The sequence below is a fragment of the Acomys russatus genome, chromosome X, assembly GCF_903995435.1.
Source record: "Acomys russatus chromosome X, mAcoRus1.1, whole genome shotgun sequence".
NCBI lineage: Eukaryota > Metazoa > Chordata > Mammalia > Rodentia > Muridae > Acomys > Acomys russatus.
In genome coordinates this window covers 84552033-84573298 of record NC_067169.1, presented here as the reverse complement: position 1 = coordinate 84573298, position 21266 = coordinate 84552033, and the positions used below count along the sequence as shown (strand labels likewise).

The window sequence follows — 21266 nt, the reverse complement described above, 5'->3', positions numbered from 1 at the left end:
TTATGTAAGACAGGTATAATACTGATACCTAAAAAGTGCTTAATAATAGTTGCATTTTTTTCTGATCAGATAGGCAGATCTGATTTAATTTATAAATGTGAGAGTGGAAAGTATACATATCTTCAGCACACATCTCAGATTTTAACACAAATGTACTAAGATGTGAATAAGCCTCTCTTTTCTCCACCCTGAGTGGTAAGAAATGCTCTCAACTATTGTAAGGTCCCGCACACTTAGATCAAAGGGACCAAAACCAATCTTCTACTGTTTACATGCAAGCAGACAGACTCCTGACTTTGTGGATGATATTTTAACATGATGTAGACACAATGGAGATCACTTATTTTCTATCCGGCCCATTTTTAAATGAAGTTTTGCATCTGATTACTGTCATGTCATAGCCTCTTCTTCGGTGCCCAGAATGGGCTGACTCAATCACACACCTCCTCATTCACTCAACCAGTTTTTTGTTTGTTTGCTCGTTTTGTTTTGTTTTGTTTTTTGAGACAGGGTTTCTCTGTGTAGCCTTGGCTGTCCTAGACTAGCTTTGTAGACCAGGCTGGCCTCAAACTCACAGTGATCCGCCTGCCTCTGCCTCCCGAGTGCTGGGATTAAAGGCGTGCGCCACCACACCTGGACAATGTTTCAAAAATGACAAAAAGCCCACGGTTGCAAGTCTGAAAACGCAACGAATATCTTTGAATCTGTAAGGTGTTTGTGAGGCACTTATTTATATATTTATTTTTGCTTTTTAAACATTCTTCATGGGCTAACAGAAGAAGATGGAAGGAACAAGTAATAAGATATACAAGATATATTGAATTGGGCTAACAGAATCTCAGAACAACCGTGGTGTCTTCTTAGGGTAGCATTGAAGACTGTACCGTGGCCACTTCCAGGACTGCTTCGTACATTCTTTACAGTGGCTGTCTCAGGTGTGGAGCTCCAAGGAGCACCTACTTACTCACACTCCAACAGTTCAGAACCAGTGTATTTGAGGCCGGGTGGCTCAGGTTCCACCTAACTGGGCTCAAGTGTCACTAACACTACATGCAATGGGGTATCACCAAGGTGTGCTTTGGAACTTGGATGCTTATTTCAGACTTTCTTCTTTCTTTCCCTCCCTACACTAGTTTCTGTCTCCTTGCTTCTTCTTGGAGCTTGCCCACCTCTCCTTTTTGCTCCCACTTCTCCCAGTCTCATTCTCTCTTTGCTGCTTTTTCGCTTTTCCGTCTTCCATCCTAGGACCAGAGCCCAGCTCCTAGGAGGCGCGAGTCGGGCGGGACCCACCATAGGCGCCAAGCCACGAAAGCTAGAGGCGCGAGCCGCAGGCGGGGCCGCGCACACACTGGAGCAGTGGCGGGGCCGGGCAGCCGGTCCGCCGAGCCGCGCGCGCGCGCAGACCGCGAGCCCCCAGCGCGCCCCCGGCGGCCGGGGCCGCAGCGTGCTCGCCCCCGCCGCCAGCTCGCCTCACTTATGGGTCGGAAGCGCTGCGTGGGGGAGATTGTTCCAAGATGGCGGCGGGTTGCTGTGGGGTGAAGAAGCAGAAACTGTCCAGTTCGCCCCCCTCCGGCTCGGGCGGCGGTGGTGGCGCCTCCTCCTCCTCCCACTGCAGCGGGGAGAGCCAGTGCCGAGCCGGGGAGCTGGGACTAGGAGGCGCCGGGACGCGGCTCAACGGGCTGGGCGGGCTGAGCGGCGGCGGCGGCAGCGGCGGCGGCTGTACCCTCTCTCCCCCTCAGGGCTGCGGCGGCGGCGGCGGCGGCGGGGGCATCTCGCTGTCTCCACCTCTGAGCTGCGGAGTGGGAACCCTACTTTCTACTCCAGCCGCCGCCACTGCCTCCTCGCCGTCCTCCTCGTCCTCATCCCCGGGCTCCAGGAAGATGGTGGTGTCAGCGGAGATGTGCTGCTTTTGCTTCGACGTGCTCTACTGTCACCTGTATGGATACCAGCAGCCCCGGACCCCCCGCTTCACCAACGAGCCCTAGTGAGTACCGCGCTCCCCGTCGCCCTCTTCCCCCGGGCTCGGGATGGGGCTCAGAGTTGAGGCAAAGTGCAAGTCCTCCGCCTCCTGCTCGCGGGTGCCCCTCAGCCCCTCTCACCGCCCGGGTCCCTTGAGCCGCCCGACCTGAGGGGCACTCGGCGCTCCTCTGCTCCACGAGGCGAGCAACCCACACTTGGAGCAGGGGGCTGCTTGCCAGACATGGCCCCCTGGCTTCCAGACTGCTCCGCTTCCTCTTTGCGCTAACTTCCAAGAGTTTTGACCCTTTCTTTCGATTCTTTCTACCCCTTACCCTCCACCCCACCGGCGGTTTTGGATATCTGGATCACTGTTGGTACCGACCTCTCCTCACTTTCCTCGCCATTACCCCACGTGAAAGCCCCGCTAGTATTCCCGCCCGGCGTACCTTGCACATGGAGAGCTACTATCCCATTGCAGGGTGAAAAATAGCAGTGATCTAACTTCTATTCTGCTAGTGATGGAACTTAGCTCTCAAGAGAGGTTGCCCATCCTTTTCCCCGGGTTTCCCTGTTCCTTGGGGAGGGGAGAGGTTTCTTAAAACACCTTTCACCTTCTATTTTTATCTGACCATACCCATTAAAATGTGTTTCTAGTGAAACTAGCATACCACCAGCTTCCTCACATTTGAGAGTGAGACTTTTTTTTTTTTTTTTTTTTTACCCCTTCCTTCTTCATTCCAGTGTCTGGGTATAGAACATTCAAAGAACGTTGTCCCCAAAGAGGCACTGTCAATTTGTACCAAGCGTGTATTCGCTTTTGTGTAGATTTCACATTTAAGCAACCTATGTTAAACTCAATGATTTGAGGGATAGTCAAACAATCCAGTAAATGTGTAGGCACTTTTACGATTTTCTTTGTTTTTTTTTTTTGTACTTTACATGCTTTTTACCCTTCAAGTATATGGTTGAAATTGTTTAAAATAGCACTGTTACAAGCTAAAAGCCAGGTTACTTCGAATCTCTGTCCATTTGGATGTGTGGGAGATGGGGCATATGGTTTTTCTTTTAAAATGTGTAAACTGAGTGTAAACTGACTTTCTGCGTTAAATGCTAGACAGAATGTAAAGTCCAAAAGAAGGCAGGATGGAAAAAAAAAAAAGACGATTGTTTTTATTATGACTATTCTCATCCACAAGAAAAATGCAGAAAAAAATTCAGTACTGAAAACCATCAAACCCCTCCCTTCTGCCTAAGAGCGCCTTGTCTCCTATAGCGTAAATACCTGAATTGATGTTCTTTTTAACTTGCTGCTTCTCATCTGTGAGATTAGAGGAATGAACTGCTGCTGGATACTTATAAACAGTCTGACTCTACTAAAATATTAAATTAATATGTAAAGTGGAAATTACAATAAAGTGTCCTGGAAATTGTGCATTTGTATTGTTTGTTTTCTTTGCTTTCATTCTTTAAATGTCTTTAATTTGGTATGACTCTGTTGTGCTCTGTGCATTTCTTTAGATTTGGTTCATCTTTGGGTATCAGTTTATGAGAAATGTATGAAAGGGTGTCCAGGTGGACACTGTCAAGCAAATTAAGTACCTTCGTACCTTTCCTAATGTTAATTCCAGGAGTTTAAATCCAAAGTCTTCACCTTTATCTGGCCTATTTATTTTTTCATTAAGAAGTAAAATTCATTAAAAACAAAGATGGCCATGTTAAAAAAGAAATTATGAAATTCTCCCTAGCTCAAGTCACTTATTTGTGACTTTTCCCTCCTTCTCTTCTTTGGGTGCCTGTGATGTAGTAAAAGCTAGCCCTGGGATGATTATTAGGTTGCCTCTGTAAAGTCATGGGACTGTAAAACTGTACTCCTGTTTGGTTCTTGAGCTGTTACATGAGTTTGGCAAAGGCTGATTTAGCATTCACGCTCCATTGCTCCAAAGCATATGAGAACACACTTTCAGGAGGTGCTAGTTTCGCACATTTTAAAGTGAGTTTGGGTTAACTGAATGACTATAACAACAGTTAAGAAGAAAAGGAGCTTGACCAGTTCATAAAGAAAATGTTTCTTAAAAAAAAAAAATTAAACCGTGGCCACTTTCCACACATACTTAGGTTGGTTCCTTTTTAACACCCTAGTAGCCGAATTGCTGCCTCTGAAGTTATTAAACAGATAAATAAGACACCCATCTGACCACTGTGAATATGTTGAGATGGCAGTGGCAGAATTGTAGCTATGGAGGGTTAGCAGGCCTTCAATGTGTCACATGTCTCTAGATTGGCTAGTTTATAGAAGACACTGAACCCAAGCAACCAGAGAGTGAAAGACTGTGTCTTGTTTTCATCTAAACGGAATTTTTAAAGTGTACTATGTCAAATTCAAAAAAGTCTTCTGATTGTGGGAGTGAATTCACTATTTCACAGTGCCTTTGTAACCACCACACATTTTTTCTATTTTCCATACTTAATGATATTGTGTGCTTATTAATGTGGCATCGTATAGGTTTTAACATTTATTTTTACTCCACTGACTTATGGATATAATGTCATAGGGCAGCATGTTAAGCTCTGTCTTTATTTTCCTGTCTAGCAAAACACAGGATTTGGACAATTTCAAATTGTTACATGTAAAAGCACAGTGTTGCCATCTCCTCCTAGGCCCTACCTGTCAGAATGTTTGTAACTGGTGGAATCTGCCTTTTAAAGATTTAGAAGTTGCAGATATGTCTGTTACTCTGCCACTCTAAAAGGTCACTAGAAATTTCAATTATTTATGTGCTTCAGGGTTGGGAAAGAGGTCATCTATGAAAGGTCATGTAGATACAAATACTCCATGGTTGCCCCTGTCTTTTGAGTACCCAACCATTGCAGGAAGCACATTTTCTTCTTCTTCTCCAGAAATAAGATTCAAGACACAAGGAAACCATAATTTTGGGTACATTTTCCTATTGAACAATTAAAGCACTTTTCTGTGAGGAAGCCCACATAAGCCATTTATAAAGGTTCCACTGTGGCAGGTGTGGAACCAGTTAGACTCGAGAGCATTCCTTCTCAACCATGACTGCGCATCGGAATCACTGGGAAGTTATTCCAAATGTGGACTTTACCCCCAGAGATTCTGATTTAGTCTATCGTGGGTGGGACCTGGGAATCAGGATTATTCAAAACTCCCCAGGTAATTTTAGTGTGTAGTTGGAATGGAGAACTTCTGGCAATTTTCTAGTTTTTTCTTTTTGAGAATTGGATTAATTTGATCGGGGATAGTGCCACAAACTCCATATTTTATGAGCATCTTGGGTAATTTTGGCAAACAATCAATTTGGTCCATAAAATACCTCACCTGGGAACTTATTATAAATGTAGAATCCCAAGGCCCACTTCAATGCCCCTGAATTAGAATCTGCATTTTTAACAAGCTCCCCAGGTAACTTTTAATGCACAGTAGTGTTTATGGTGGACTTGTTCTGTGACTTGAGCATACATTGTATTTTTCTGTTGTGCTTGTTAAAACTGCAAGTTGCTGGGGCACTTTCCCAGAGTTTGATCCAGTTGCTCTGGGGTGGAGCTGTACATTTGCATTTCTAACAAGCTCCCTGGTGATGCTGATGCTACAGTTCCCAGGGTCACACACTGAGTTACTGTGGGCTAGAGAGAAATGAGGGCCTGAATGGGTGCTTGAGTGACTGTCAGTGGCAGTTTGGACTGGTCCTTATTCTGTTTTTCTGTCCCTTATCACTGTCACATAACATTAGGGAAATTGAGTGCTACCGAGAGGAGGAATGAGATTCTGGGGATGGTCTGGAGATGAGCTTACTCTAGGAATCTTGTGATATGATTTTAGGTTTTAAAAGGAAAATGATTCATGCGAAGGATATATTTTAGAAGTGAAAAACAGCACAAATGGAATATCTCAATGTGAGGCTTTTTTTTTTAAGTGAAGACCCCTCTTGTTTTCATGAAAAGTACTTTTACAGTTGGCTCCCTAAATAACAGGATGAGTTAACATTTTTCAAAGGCCCTTATTTGTACTTATGTTTGCTAGAACTCAATTCAGTAATTTCCCTCATAAGTAAAGAAAGATGAAAACAGTCCGGCTTAAAGCGCTGAGATTGTATAGAGTTTTAATGTGTTATATCTCATGAACCTTTTAATTATCTTACCATCTGGGAAATTAATGTAATGCTAGATTTTGTGTAGACATGGATCTTTTGCTTTTAAATATTAGTAAGTGTGATTTTCTCTTACAAGGGAGAAAACTTTTTTTTTTTAAATCCACTCTTGGACATGCAGATCTTGTTTGTGACGCTCAAGTCAGAGGATTGAGCATTAACTCTTGTCTTAGTGCAAGAGGAAAAGTACTGTTTTCAACATGCTTGGGAGGACCTGGCTTGTGTTAGAGATGTAGGCACTTTGTTCTACCAGAGTAGTAGCAATCTTGTTTATTGAGCTGTGAAAAAGATGATTTGATAATGCAATTCAGGCTGAAATGATAGTAAATTAGCATTTTAAACACAAGCTCTTACGTTTCTATTGTAGTTTGTTTGGATGAAGAGTGGCTAAAATAGGTAGAAAGTGTATCTCTACTGCAGATGATACAACTGGACCATGACAGGTATCCTTATCCATGCTAACAGAATGGTACTAACTTCCTTTCTCTGACCATATTGTATAGCTTTTCTTATAAAAGAAAAACTTTTTTTCTGATACTTATTGAGACTTTTGAGGGTGTAATATGTTTTTTATATTGGAAAACAATGTGTTTTCCTACTGATAGAGAAGACAGGCGTATTCTCACTTATTACTTGTGCCACAAAGCATCAGCAATTGGCACAGAAAGGTAGAAACATACATTATAAAGGTATTTTTATATCTGTACATACAGGTGTGTGTACAGCTGAGTATATTTAGTTTTTAAAAAGTGAAGCTGTGTTTATTTTCCATTCTTCCCCATATGGCTGAAAGCAGTGATAATTAGCCTATAATTTTTTTCTTGCTTATAAATTGTGGTTGAGTTCAGATTCCAGTTTGTAGCAGGCCAGGAAGAGTCTCTGCTAGGATCTTTCAATTCAATGAGAAGGAAGATCATACAAGAAAATGTAAAAGATACTTTGTTAGCAATGTATGGGTTATTTTTCTAAATATGTTACTATCTCTTACAAACTGTCCACTTTCTGAAACTGAAGCTGTGTCACAGACACAAAACCCTTTTGCTACAATGGATTCTTATTTTTTTTTAAGTCAGTTGGGTTTCCCCTTTCTATGGATAAATTCACTTGTTGAGAATGTATATGTATGGAACACTAAACTTGTGTAATGAGATTAGTTGGAGCTCCCAGGTTTCCTGGATTTCAATAGGCATTATTCTGTGCTTTCCATGTCACACATGCTCGCCTGTTTTAAAGCAGCACAATGACCAGAGCTTTTGCATTTACATTTCGTAAGTAGTCTCTTTTTCAAACTTGTGTAATAATGTCTCTTTTTATACTGTTCTGAATCAATTAAGCTAAGTAAGTGAAGACTAGCAGTAAAAGCCAGTGGCTGCCAAGAACGGACCTTCAGTGTGTAAGCTGTCTTTCCACATTCAGTAATTGGGTGGTTGCTCACAAGACACTGGAGGCTGTGGGAAGCCAGTGGTTGTGTAGGTGGGAAGACTAGATTCCCAACAGTAAACTTATTTAAAGTTGAGCTTCTGTAGTTATTGTTGCTAAGAGCAAAAATGAACCACAAGCTTATGTAGTATAAAGAAAAAAAAAATCCAAAGCAAGATGTATGGTGTAATAGTATATTGTTAGTTGGAGGAAAATTATGTTTGCTTCAACTATAAGTGGCATTTTTTTTTTTGTATCAAGTGTGGGTGTATTTTCTACATTTCTTAATATATCATACTTTACATCTTGCTGAACCTTAAAATATGTTAGTGTTGAATAGCTGACTTGAAATTCTGTGTCACTGTGTTGGTTGTGTGTGTGTGTGTGTGTGTGTGTGTGTGTGTGTGTGTTAAGCATGTGGAAAAAATGATCCTATTCTCTTCAAGTTTCCTACATTATTCAAGCAGTGATACAAATAAAAAAGTTGCTTAAAATTATTTCAACACAATGTATACATGCTTAGTTAATAAAACAGGTAAAATTAGAAGGCATGTCATAAGAGAGTGATCAGGAAGAAGATATTTGGGAAGGAATTACTTAAGTTAGCTTTTTAAATGGAAAAAGTACAGGGATTACTGGTGAGGAGCTTTTATGACCAACAGATTTTGAACTCTTGGGTGTTCTCAAACCAGTTGCTGTTACTGCCACACCCTTTCCACAGTACTCGGGGATTCCCAGCAGCTGTCTTCAGTCAGCAAGTTGCACTCTCAACATTTTTCACACCATTCTGTTCTGTGGTCTCTTTAATTCATAAAACTTCAAAGAAATTACACTTTGTGTTGGAAGTTCTCAGGGAAGTCTAGCTAAGAGGTTTTGAATTAGATAATCATTTCTTGTTTTAGAGATCAGGATTATAAGAGAGTCGTCTACAGTGTAAGAGGAATTGGAAGGCGAGTCTTCAGATAGGAGACACCAATGTGAGACGATGTGATAGGTAGTAGGAAAGTGGTATTGGAAAGTGGAAAGGTTGGCACGGAGTGGGGATTGTGATTGTGGGAATGCTGCAAAAGGAAGAATTGGAATCAGCTATCGGCATTTTCAGGTATTCCTTGTCTAGGGCCAGGTTTTGTGTAGGAGTGGGAAGATTGCAGCTCACCTGTTTTTTGGCTTCCCTCATTATCTAAGTTATTCCTGTGCTCAGAAAAGTTAAGCTACTCTATTGGAATGGCTGTGTAATTTGCTCAGAAGTGTATCTGATTTAAGAGAAAGAGGACATTGGTTTATGGAATTTGGATCAAGTATAAAGATAGGATAGCTTTTGGAAGGGGATTTTATGCTAGTTGACTACATATGAGTGAACAAAACCAAACTAAGAAACAAACAGTATATACTACTCATCAGAGTTCTAGTTGGTGGCATTGGGAAACTAAAGGAAGAGAGGGTTGAACATGATTCAGAGGTTAAAAGGCTGAAGCCTGTGGCAGGGCGCACCAGAGAAAACACGAAAAACCAAATGGTCCAACAGGTGAAATCGTATTTCTTGGTATGTAAAGCCCCACATGTTGCCAGTTATTAGATGCCATGTCTTTTTCTACAGTTGAGTCTTTCCTAACTTTTTCTTACATGAGGATTGAACTTGGGTCATCAGGCTTGCATGGTGAACACCGTTACCCCTGAGCCATTTCCTTTTGAATTATCAGAACCACAGAGCAGCCATAGAGCTATTGTGATGTTTGGGTTAGTCTCTTGGGATCATGTCTGCTTCTCCAGCCACACAGTGCCTTTGAACTGCACAGATGAACAGAGATCAATGATAGCTTCCAGCTTTGTACTGCTGGTAAAAATAACTGGCAGAAGATCGCATTTCCCTAATGTATATTTTTACATTCAGTTTTCAGGCTTACCAATTTGTAAAGCAGTCAGGGATTCTTATATTTTCTTAGTTATGTATTATAATACAGCCTTCAGCAAACTTGTCTCACGGAGGCGCACCCAGGGAATTTAATAGTTTCAAAACTTCAATTATAGGAAAATTTGAAGGACTAGAATTGTTGGTTGGTACTAGATGCTAGGTTTTGTGCCCTCAGGCTTAGCAGGTAAAATAGATTGAATCAAGGGCAGTCTTTTGCAGCTTTGCTCAACAGTAGAGGAAGGATTAGCCTTATTGCTCTATGATCTTTGCTGTGAGCCACTGTAAAAAGTCCTGCTTGAGTCCAGGCCTACTCATATTAGTTAGAGAATATGATCTATGATAGTCTTGATGATTCTTGCCTTTCTCCTATCCGTTTTGTTTTATAGATAATCTGTACTGTGACCCAAAGCCAATGCGACGGTGGGAAAGCAAGGTTGACTGTGTATTAGGCAGTATCCTGCCAGAAGATGCCGAGCAGCTCTCTAGTAATGGAAACTAACGAGACTGACTGACTTACCAGCTTCTGTAGTCTGCTTTGCCATGCCATATATTTTAATGCAGCCTATACTCATATCCTAGAACCATATTTTCCCTCCATTGGGGTTTTGATGTGTGAAGTGACAACAGCTTTTATGCTTTCCTTTAGGTACTAGTGGATCTTTGTGTCATTCTTATAGAATGACTTACAGAAATGGAAGGTGTGAAAAATAATTTTGCTAGTTTTGGCTTAAGGTTTCTACAGGACTGTGTCTGCCTTCTATGTTCGTGTAATTGTCACTTTTGTGTGTTTCTTCTCAGTGATATCATAATTGCTTATAGTAGCCTAACAACCACACAATTAATTATAGGTGGCTTGGGTGCAAATTCAGTCTCATAGCTGGGAAAAGGACCCCAGTACATGTCTCCATATAGTGTTGGCTGATTTTGAACCATTAGGAGGTAAGTATTTGTATATGATGGGTGCTCTTTTGCATCCTTTTTATGTGGTAAGTAGACAGTGGTATAGATTCGTTCACTAAAGATGAGTCTCGCAATGTCCTTTGACCTTGTTTCTATGTTGCAGTGGTGCTTTCAACATGTTTCATGAATTCCCTCATTACAAAAACAAAAATCAATGTTTGGTGAAGTCAACAGTAGGTGCTGGAGCAGTGAGTCGCTATCATTTTTGTTCAGTTCCAGAGTCCACCTATTGCTGAGGTCTTCTCCTTGTCAGTTCAAAAAACCCTGTCAAGAACAAATGGGAGCGAGAACCTTCTAGTCCTCTGACATTAACAAGGCGATGTGTGGCTTATGGGGTGCTTTACTCCACAAACTCCTCCAACTCACTTTCTCTCTATTCCACAGGAATATTGTTATCTGTAGAAAGAGAGTCACACAGAGCTGGAGGCAGGACTAGAGGGCTCATGGGCATCAAGGAGGGTAGAAATGAGCTGTAATAAGTGGTGTAACCTTGATTTAGGGGCAAACTCTTTTTGACTCCTCTGAGTCTGAGCACATGGTCTGGAGAGGAGGGCTTTAAGAGGCATGTTTTATAGTATATGAACTAAGGTGTTTCTCCTTCAGAACCAGTGGCCATGCTCTCCTGATAAAAAGGAATTATTTTAATCAGAAACAAATATAACAAATGTAGGTCCTCTGTGTAAGTTCAGCAGACCACAGTAACAACTAGTACCACATGCTTTCATCAGAGTGAGGCCTTTGTAAATATTTGAAAGCTATAAGACAAACAATTTTACCCTAGTTATAATTGCCTCTGAGTGTTACCTTTATTTTTCTTATACTGCTGTGAGTATAGTTATAGATTCTTGGCTATTCAGCTATATCTTATGTTTATGCATATATATTTATATAATAATTGCCTCTACCTAGATGCATGTGATGTGTCTTTTATTTAGTTTGCCCCCACTTTTTATTTATAACAGAGATCATGGGACAGGTAATATTAAAGAATAGACCCAACTGTAACTTTTTTCATCCTTCCCTCCTTTTCGTAGTACTGGGGATTAAATGCAGGACAGCCCTAGCCTTGCACTCTAGTTTCTATTGTACAGCTGCATAATACAGCTATATGAAGGCTCATCCCTATATGTTCTACATTGTTGACTTCCAAAACCCCTAACCTAATTTACACATAATGTTCGCACAGTGTCAGCCATCTTTAATCATACATGTTGCTGATTTTAGTTTCTTTTATGTATATGAGACTGATACTCTGCCTGCCATGGCAAAGAATTACTTATTTTCTGGTTTTTAAAGAAGTATTCATTTTAAATGCATGTGTGCATATGTGTATGTCTCTGTGCATGAACATATGTGTACATGTCTCTTTAGAGGCCCAGTGCTCTGTTGGGAAACTTTTACTGGTTGTTTTCCACCTAATTCATTGAGACAAAAATCTCTTACTTGGAACTATAGTTCCCTAATTCTGGCTAGTATAGCTGGCCAGCTTGCTCCAAGGATCTTCTCTCTGCATTTCACACAGCTGGAAATTACAGGTGGGCCACCACACATACTTACATGGTTTGGGGGAGGGATCCGAACTCCGTTCCTTATACTTGTGCCAACTAGTGCTTTACTTGCTGAGCTGTCCATCTAGCCCAATTTTTGTTTTCTTTTGGACCCAGAGTCTTACTCGAACCCAAGCTGAACTGGAACTCACTCTGTAGACCAGGGTAGGCTTCAAATTCATGGCAATCCTCCAACTTGAGGTTCTCATGATAAAATTATGGACGTGAACTACCATGCCTGGCTACTTTTTTTTTTTTCTTTTTTTTTACTGTAGTAAAGTCATAACAAGATTGATCTTTCCTCAACAAATAGTACTTATTTTAGTGGCTCCATCTTTTTCATAGGAATTTGGGGACTACTTTAAAAGTTAAATTTCCAAACATATAGTAGAGGGTACAGAGCTATTTACAGTATAGCTCAATTTAGGGTTTAATATGTTTTTCCAAACTTGGTGATAATTATGGCTAAACTAGGTTAAAATGTAATAACTGCAAATCAATATCTGAAATGTTTTAAACTACTTGAATTTCCAAATTGGCTTCATACTAATCATTAATTGCTATACTTAATTCTAAGGGGTTTTATTTGAGAAGAACTTGACCTTCTAGTTTTCTTTTTAGATTATTTTTCTCCTCTCTGTCCTTTAGGGTTTTATGTTGAATCTTCTAATAATAATATACAGAAATGTCTTTGACAGGTAGAAGCTTTGCCTTTGTTCACCTACTTTTAAAGGTATGAGGACTAAGGCATTAAAAGAGAAAATTGTTTTTGACGGTTTCTGAGAAATCTGCCTGAGAAAATGTACTTTCTAGAGAGCTGGAAAATTGGAAGATAAATTGCATAAAGGGTATTATAAGTAGGGCCTTTATGTCCATGTGTATTGTAAGCAACTTTAAGTTAAGGTAGTTTATGAGCTTGCTTTTTATACTGTATATACTGGTTTCTAATGTAAAATGTCATCTAAAGGTGGGAGTAGCACCTATGAAATAGTACATGAGGTCAAGCCATGGATCTACGTTTGTTTTTCCCCTCTTGTTACTGCCCAGCCAATGTGAGGTTCTTTGCCATTGAATTTCAAAGTGTCAATTTGGATTTAGAAACTTTTCCCCCTTCCATTGAATGATAGCTTTTCGGTTCTAAATTAGAAAATGGAACTTCTACCATTCTTATCACTTTTAAATAAACTTTAAAAACGAATATTCTTCAAACCTTAAAAATGTAATGGCCAGTGTTATTTTAGGGTAGTACATTTCTTATGTTATAGATAGTTGTAATACTCTATGCAATTCAAACAGTATGGTTGTTGTGGGCAGACAACTGTGCTAGTGTAGTTTTGGAGTGGATGTGAGAAGTCTATAAAAAGGCATTTCTTCCCTTTAAAAACTTGACGAGTTGAGGTTCATGAAATTCATAATGAAGTTACACATCCTTCTGTCACCGAATAAGGGTTAGAGACAATGAGGTTCATAGGAATTTGCACCAATTGATGTGGGCTGGGATTGCATAGAAGGGCTTTACAGACAAGAGAAATTCACCCTGGGTAGAATTTCATAGACAGAAAAAACATTCTAGGTGGGGAAACAAAGAATCAGATCAGAATGAGCATTATACAGTGGTTATTGAGTACCAACCAAAGGTACATTGAAGTTATCAGGAACCTAGCAAGAAGGGGACCTGTTAGCTGTTCGTTAAAATTCAGGCACTGGGAAATGATGGCCTACCAGTTGACAGTTTTCAACCAGTAACGTTCCTGTGAATTCCCTCTTTCTTGCTAAAGCTTCCATTTTGTTCAGTTAATTATGCTTCAGCAGCTCTTTTAATGCCACGAATGTCTTGAAGCCTGGACATGAGACTGGGAAATAACACAAGCAGGAGTCCACTGCATAGACAAAGTGACAAAGTGCTTTCATTCATCAGTAACATACTCAGCATAGGTCAGTTAGAACATAGGTTATATCATACTCTGGTGGAGTGCTTTCTCTCCTCAGTATCCTTTTCCTTTATACCACCATTCTTAAATGTGAAGTTGGAAAAACTGACTTACTGCGAAGATTATGTATTTTAAAAATAAACCACTCCAAATTATTGTTGAACTAAATAGTTCAAACCACTTTTTCCTCCTACATTTAATACAATTTTACTTGGATACTCAAAATTTATTTAATATTATGAAGGTACTGAAAGTTATATTAATTATAGGAGGATTATATCTTAATTGTTGAATAATTTCATTTTTAAATTGGTTTAAACATCTATTAGTCTAATGAATGTGCTCATTGTCGTTCTTGACATACTCTAAAAATGTTTCAACTTTGGGACAAACCATACAAGCAAATTTCATAAAGGCTCTATACTACTATTTTGGAACAGATTTTAGAATCATTTCCTAAATTATCATAGAACAGCACTTTATTGCATATTGAATACTGATTATTACTCTTTGAAAGAAAAGAAGCAAAACTTTCCATCTGTTAGCTAATAATTTATCTTTAATTATATTAAGGCATAAATTTAAGATACAGAAATTGACGACTGCTAAATGAGACCTTTCTTTGTGCTTTTTAAAAACAATCTCATATATTTCAGGCTGTCTCCTAGCTATGGAGTGGAGGATGGCCTTGATTTCCTGATTTTTCTACTTCTTTCTCTCAATTGTTGGGTTTCAGGCATATGCCACCATGATTGGTTTATGTGGCACTGGAGATCAAACCCAGGGTTTAGTGCATGCTAGGTAAACACTCTCCCAACGGAGCCAGGCGTGGGAGCTAATATTGTTTATATAGGACAATATTGTTTATCCATGCAAGCTACCTTTATTTTTCCCAGGTTTCAAAGACTGTATATTTCTTTTTGTTGGTGGCCACCATAGAGTAGGCATAATAGTGAAGAAAGTCATTTTGGATATGGCAGTAAAACAAGTAAATTCCATATTAAAGTGGAAAGCTGGGCTTGGGTCCCATGGTTCTTCATTCTTGTCTTGAATAGGCTGCTCCTAAAACCGTGGCTCATGTTTATTGCAATTCAGTATAGCAACATGCATGTCAGTTCTTACAGAAGAGTTGTTGTTTAATCTTGAAGCTTCTTTTCACAGTCATGAGGAATTATTACCATTTGCTAGCTTAAATAATTTTTTTCATCAACCCAGGATAGTCTCTGCTGCTTTCGTGTATCAGAATTGCCATGCTAATTTGAATACTTTCCTCTCCTAGTCTGTCTCACCTTAAAATTGATATATAAATTTAGGAAGAGCCATTTTCCCTTCCACTGCATAATTCCTCTTCATTGTTTTGCCAATTTCAAGAATGTTCAATTTCTTGAATGTCTAAATGCCTGGTAGCACCTACATTACACAATTTTTACAACTTGAATTCTAGCAATGCTTACCCCTTTATATCATATGGAAAGTTATTCCCTAGTCTTACTTTTTCTTCCACTTGGGGAACCTAGTGTAGTAATGAGTGGAAGGGACTATAGACTTATGACTGTCAAGTTGTCTCACAGAGTGGATTTGAGTTATATAAAGAATGTGTATATGCTGTTTAGTGGGATCAATTTTGGATTTGTGGTAATATAATTCTGAAAATTTTATAGAATTTCTAGACTGTATATAAAGCAGAGAATAAGTGAGATGTTCTGTATTGCATAAACTTTGATGATGTTCATCAAAACTCTGAAATCTACTCTTCCATGCAAATATACTTGAACATACACATATTAGGAAACAATGAAGTTTATCTAGTCATGAGTGCCTAGACTCTGTGTTTGGATTCTAGATTATACTTCCTGACTGTAGAAAAATTTAAGACACACACATTAGCCTGAACATATTGATACCTGTCGTAGATACCTAGTAGAAGATAAATAACACATGCTAGAAAATAAATGAAGACAGCTTTCTAGAATGAAAATTTAAAACACAAAATTGATATTAAAATAAATAGGTATAAGCATTGATTATAAATTCATAAAAATAAAACATAAGAATACCAAGAAAATTGCCATTTGTGAAGAGCTACTGTTATTGTTAGGACATGGAATGTTTCCCAAAGGCAATTTATTCCTTATCTTAGTAGTATTGAGGTGTGGTGGAACCTTTAGGACATAAATCCTTAGAGGAGCAAGTTAGCTCATTTGGGACATGCCCTTAAAAGTCCCCTTCATTTCTTTTCTCTGCTTCCTGGCTGCCATCAGGTGAGTAGCTTCACTCCACCATGTGTTCCCCACAATGATACATTATGCTGCCACAGGCCTAAAGCAACAGAAACAGATGCCTGTTGACTAAAACCTTTCAAACCACGAGCCAACAGTAAACCTTTCCTCTGTTTAAGTTGATGATTTCAGGTATTTTTTCACCTAACAAAAAGACTGACCAACTGCTACTCACTGCAACTCTCATCAAAACCAACCCATTTATGCTTTTCCACCCTTTGTCTACATCATGATACTTAAATTGAATAGTTTTAAAATATTTATGGTATATTGGCCCAGTGATTATTTACCAGTAAGACCCTTTGTTGAGGATGGCTCAACCAGCTAAGAAGAAAAATAATAAAGCAGTGTAATTGAAAGCTGACTTCTACCATATACTCACTTTGTCATTATATTAGATAGCCTACATTTTGTGAAAAAACAAATTCCTTTTAGCCCGATTAGACATTTCTCCTAATTAGATTCAGATAGCCACCAAGTAAAGGAAAGATTCTTAATATTACTAAATATCAAGGAAATAAAAATCAGAACTATTAAAAATATATCATTTCATACCTACTAAGATGGCTGCTATAAAAAAGGGAGAACATAACAAACATTGGTAAAGATGTGGATCAAAAGAACTCTTATATATTTTTGGAGTTAATGTTAGCCAATTCTTAAAAATCATGCAAAGTAGTATATAGAAATTCTTAAATATAGAGAGCTTCCATATGACCCAGCTAAAGCACTTTTTGGTATATACTTGAAGAGAACAAAAGCAGTGGGTTGAAGATATATCTGCATGTTCATGTTGTTACATTATCGATAGTAGTCAAGATAATGACTTAAGTGTATAGTGATAACATAGATAGGAAATTGATATACACATAGACATAAATGTACGTTGGAGTGATATCTAGCCATAAAGGAAGGAAATCCTGCTATTTTAACAACTTAAATGAACCTGGAGAAGATTATGCTAAGTGAAATAAGCCAGACACACAAAAAAGGCCACATTAGGTCCTTTATCTGTTGAATCAAACTCATAGTAAAACATGGATATAGAGTAGAGTGCCAGGGTCTGAAGGGAAAGGCTGAAAGGAATGCTGACTCGACATGTGTAGACTTAGTTATAAGCTGAATCAAGTTTTAGGGATCTGATGTACAGCATGGGCATGATGGATATGTTCATTTGATTATCATAAGTCATTATAAAAATATATACATAAGTAATCACTATACCATGAATATATGCCGTATATTTTGAGGCAGGGCCTTTTTATGTAACCCTGGCTGTCCTGGAACTTACTATGAAGACCAGGCTGCCCTTGAACTCACAAAGATCCACCAGCCACTGCCTCATGAGTGCTGGGATGAAAGATGTGAACTGCAATGTGATGCTTATACCATAATTTTAATTGCATGCTTTGCAAAGAAAAGAGAATGCCTTTGTATGTGTGGCAGTTTGTGTGTGTGTGTGTGTGTGTGTGTGTGTGTAGAGGGTGTGTGCATGTGTGTATATGTGCCTGTGGAGGTCAGTGGACAACCTTGGGTGTCATTTCTCTGGTGCTCTTCATCCTTCATTTTGAGAAAAGGTCTATCGTTGACTTGAAGTTTTTCCAGCTATGTCAGTCTAATAGGCCAGCGAGCTTCCAAGGATCTTCTTGTTCTCTGCCTTCCGTCTCACCATCACTAGGATTAAAGGCATGTACTGCTGTTCCTGTTTGCTTTTTTTTTCTCAATCTATTTTCTTTTTTTTTAAATTTTTTATTAATTTATTCTTGTTACATCTCAATGGTTATCCCATCCCTTGTATCCTCCCATTCTTCCCTCCTGTTTGCTTTTTTAAACATGGGTTCCTAGGTGGCCAAATGGAAGTCCTCATGCTTTCAAGCACTTTACCTACTAAAACATCACTCAGCCTTGTTTACATAAAAAGTCTTGATGTATCTGTACTCACAGTAATAAAATGTAGAAAAGCAGATTTGAGGACGCCTGATCCACAGGATTATAAGGTATCTTTGAGGGCACAAATACTATTTTCATATGTAATCACTCTCAAAAATGTTCTATGGCCCACTTATTTATTTTGTAGCTCTGAATCAAAACTGAATTCAACACATTAGTCTTTAACTTGTGAAAAATTAATCTTTTGTCTGAGAGCCAACACTAATTTATAACTCTTAAACCACTCCTTATGTTAATCTCCAGCAATAGGTATTTAAGAAGAGTGTCTTTAAAAAGAAAATGTTTTCACAGCTTGAATTATTACATAATTTATAATGCAAACAAAACATCCAAGCCTGGTCAGGTAACAGGAGAGACACAATAAGCACCTGATTCCCAGATTACCCTTAAAACATATAAGATTGACAGTCTTCAAATGAATGCCTGTCAAGTGAAAAATTATTTAATCAAGGACCTTAATGGCTGTCCATAAATGTCTTTTTGCCCATAAATTTTTGGAATTGCAGACTTTAATTCCATTGATTTTAAGGTTTAGTAATAAAAATACATGTCGTACATTATACATATGTTGTGAGTCCATGCTCTCTTTGTACAATCCATATGGAGTACAACAATGAGGCAATGAAAAGGGGATAGCACCATAAATAACAGCACAGCTATTGCTGCTTGTATGAGTAATTTCTTATATTCAATATCTGTTCTTTTAAATTGGCTTCCCAGAAAAGGGCTTGGATTTTGCAATCACTTATAAATTGCCACTGATTTTCAACATTTTTCTTCCTGCAGCAGAAATCTATACACTACCACATGAGTCTTCAAACTAGTCTCATATATAACTTCAGGTGCTATTCTAATAGGGGCAGAAAAAAAATGTGACATATTAGTCCATCTACCTGTCCCATTATTTCTTCTCTTTCTTGCCTCTCATGATCTCCATCTCTCTCACTCTCTTCCCCTCCTCCATATTTCCTTCTCTACACATCTGAATGCACACACAAGCGCGTGCACACATTATTATATTTATGTTGTTATTAATCATACCCGGAAAGCTCTTTAAGTGGGGAGTCACTTTTATGTTTTCTATCTCCTAATCTAGCATTAAGATGATGTTACTGTTGTCAGACTTTCATAGCCTAGTATGTTTTGGCAACATCATGATGAATAGTCAGTTGTAATGCATAAAGCAATAACTTCTGTACTGAAATGAATTTTTAAAGATTTTTTTGGTTGTTTATGAAAGGCAAGACTTAGAGCTTATAATTACTGTGTTCTTCATTTCATCAAAGAAATGCATTGATTCCTCTGTGAAACCTTTCATCTCTTGAGTTACAAGGTTAGGCATTGAACATTATTGTGTAACTAGTCCGACTGGCTAGCATCAGTCATTTTTTCTCATGTTCTTTTATGTAAAATTGACATGTGAATCTTTAAAACCATAGCAGAAATGTTGATAGTAACAAATACATTTTTATTTTATCTTTCACTGGAACTCACATTTATTTCTTTGTATTCACCAAAGGTTTAAAAAAAAGGAACAGGTATCAAGGCCTATCATATTTCTTTCCTCTACTGATTTTATAGACTTTTATAGAGTACCTTAGAATATCAATCTAGGTGTTGATATGACCAGGGAACCTACATATTTTACTATGTGAGTTTAGTCTCTGAAGGTACTTTTTAAAAGGGACCATTACCAGTATCATTTTCAAACTCAAGAGAGGGATTACTGGATTTAAGAACTTAGAAATTTTATTCCTCTATAAAATCAATGAGACTATTGACAACAATTGCCAAAAACAACCTTTTGAGGCCAGCAAGATGTCTTACGAGGTAAATGCTGTAAAGACTGATGACCTGAGTTTGATCCTAGGGGCCTACATGGTGGAAGGGGAGAAACAACTACTATAGATTTTCCTCTGACTTACACACACACACACACACACACACACACACAGTATAATTAAAATATGGTTCTAAAAATTTGATTAAATGCTCCCAGTAGCATGAAAGAACATTTACTTTATAAAATATCTAAATATTGTATCAGAACAGTAAACCCTCTTGTGCTTTAATCTCCTTTATTTTTGTCTTCTTTCCCATCTCCATGATAGCCTTAAAAGCCAGCAACTTCACAAACATGTTAACTGGAAATATGTAGTCACCTCAAGGGGAAATCTGTATGGTATCCCTGTCTTCACACAATTTTTATTATTGGAACTATATGAGAGGTCTATGAAAGGCTGTATTCACATGACTTGTATTTTTTGTACTTTCTCATCCTCATTCATTGGGAAAAGCACAGGGCACTTGTTGAAAACCATCAGGGACAGTATTGTAACCCTGAATCTTCCTGAAGTGCTTGATTTTAAAGACCTGCATGTAAGCAGGAAGCAAAAGCTAAGATAGGATTTTTATCTACCACGCTATTGAAGGTACATCTCTATACAGGACACCTGGATGAAGAGTGGATGATCTTTTGATTATAAACTTATCCATATCCCTAACTGACTCTTAAGGTAATAGAAGAGAGACTTTAGTGGCCTGACATGACAGAAAATACAGGCTTTACAGTATTAGTCCAGAAAAGTCTCAAACAAGAGTGAAAAGCAAAAGAGGGAGGGAATTTGATTTTCAAACATTCTACATCATTATTTAAATGTCTAATTTTCCTAAACAGGGCACTACATAAGTAAATAAACAGCCAGTAGAAATTGTGTCTGAGGAAGCCCAGATATGGTGTTTATTGCCTACTTTAATTTAGATATTATAAATAAAGTCATTTAAAAGAAACTATATCCAAAGCATTTTAGGAATGATGTCTTGACAAATACAGTAGAAAAAGATAAATTATGAAGAAAAAATATCTGTACTTAAAATTTCAATAAATGAAATGGAAATTCACTAAAATTATGTAACAGGAAGAAGAATTAATAAAATTTATTTTTGTTTTTTGAGGCTGAGTCTTGTTAAATAACTCTGGCTGGCCTAGAGCTTATTGTATAGAGCATTCTGCCTTTAACCCACAGAGATCCACTGTCTTTGCCTTTAGAGTGCTAGGATAAAAGGCAAGAGGCACCATGTCAGAAAAAAAAAATCAAGAAATTTGAAAGTAAGTTAGTTTAGATGATTTTTTAAGGAAC

At 38.4% G+C, this 21266-nt stretch overlaps 1 protein-coding gene across 2 annotated transcripts in view; it reads left to right on the top strand.

Moving 5' to 3' along the window:
* Nucleotides 1-1466: 1466 nt before the first annotated feature.
* The window catches only part of Ammecr1 (AMMECR nuclear protein 1), a 112975-nt gene continuing 93175 nt past the window's right edge, over nt 1467-21266 (top strand). The window contains exon 1 of one of the 2 annotated variants that reach the window (XM_051140890.1): nt 1467-1984. In XM_051140890.1, coding sequence (XP_050996847.1) covers nt 1515-1984 — 470 coding nt within the window. In that variant the 5' untranslated portion in view covers nt 1467-1514. The remainder of the gene's footprint in view (nt 1985-21266) is intronic. The other variant, XM_051140889.1, reaches the window with a different exon arrangement.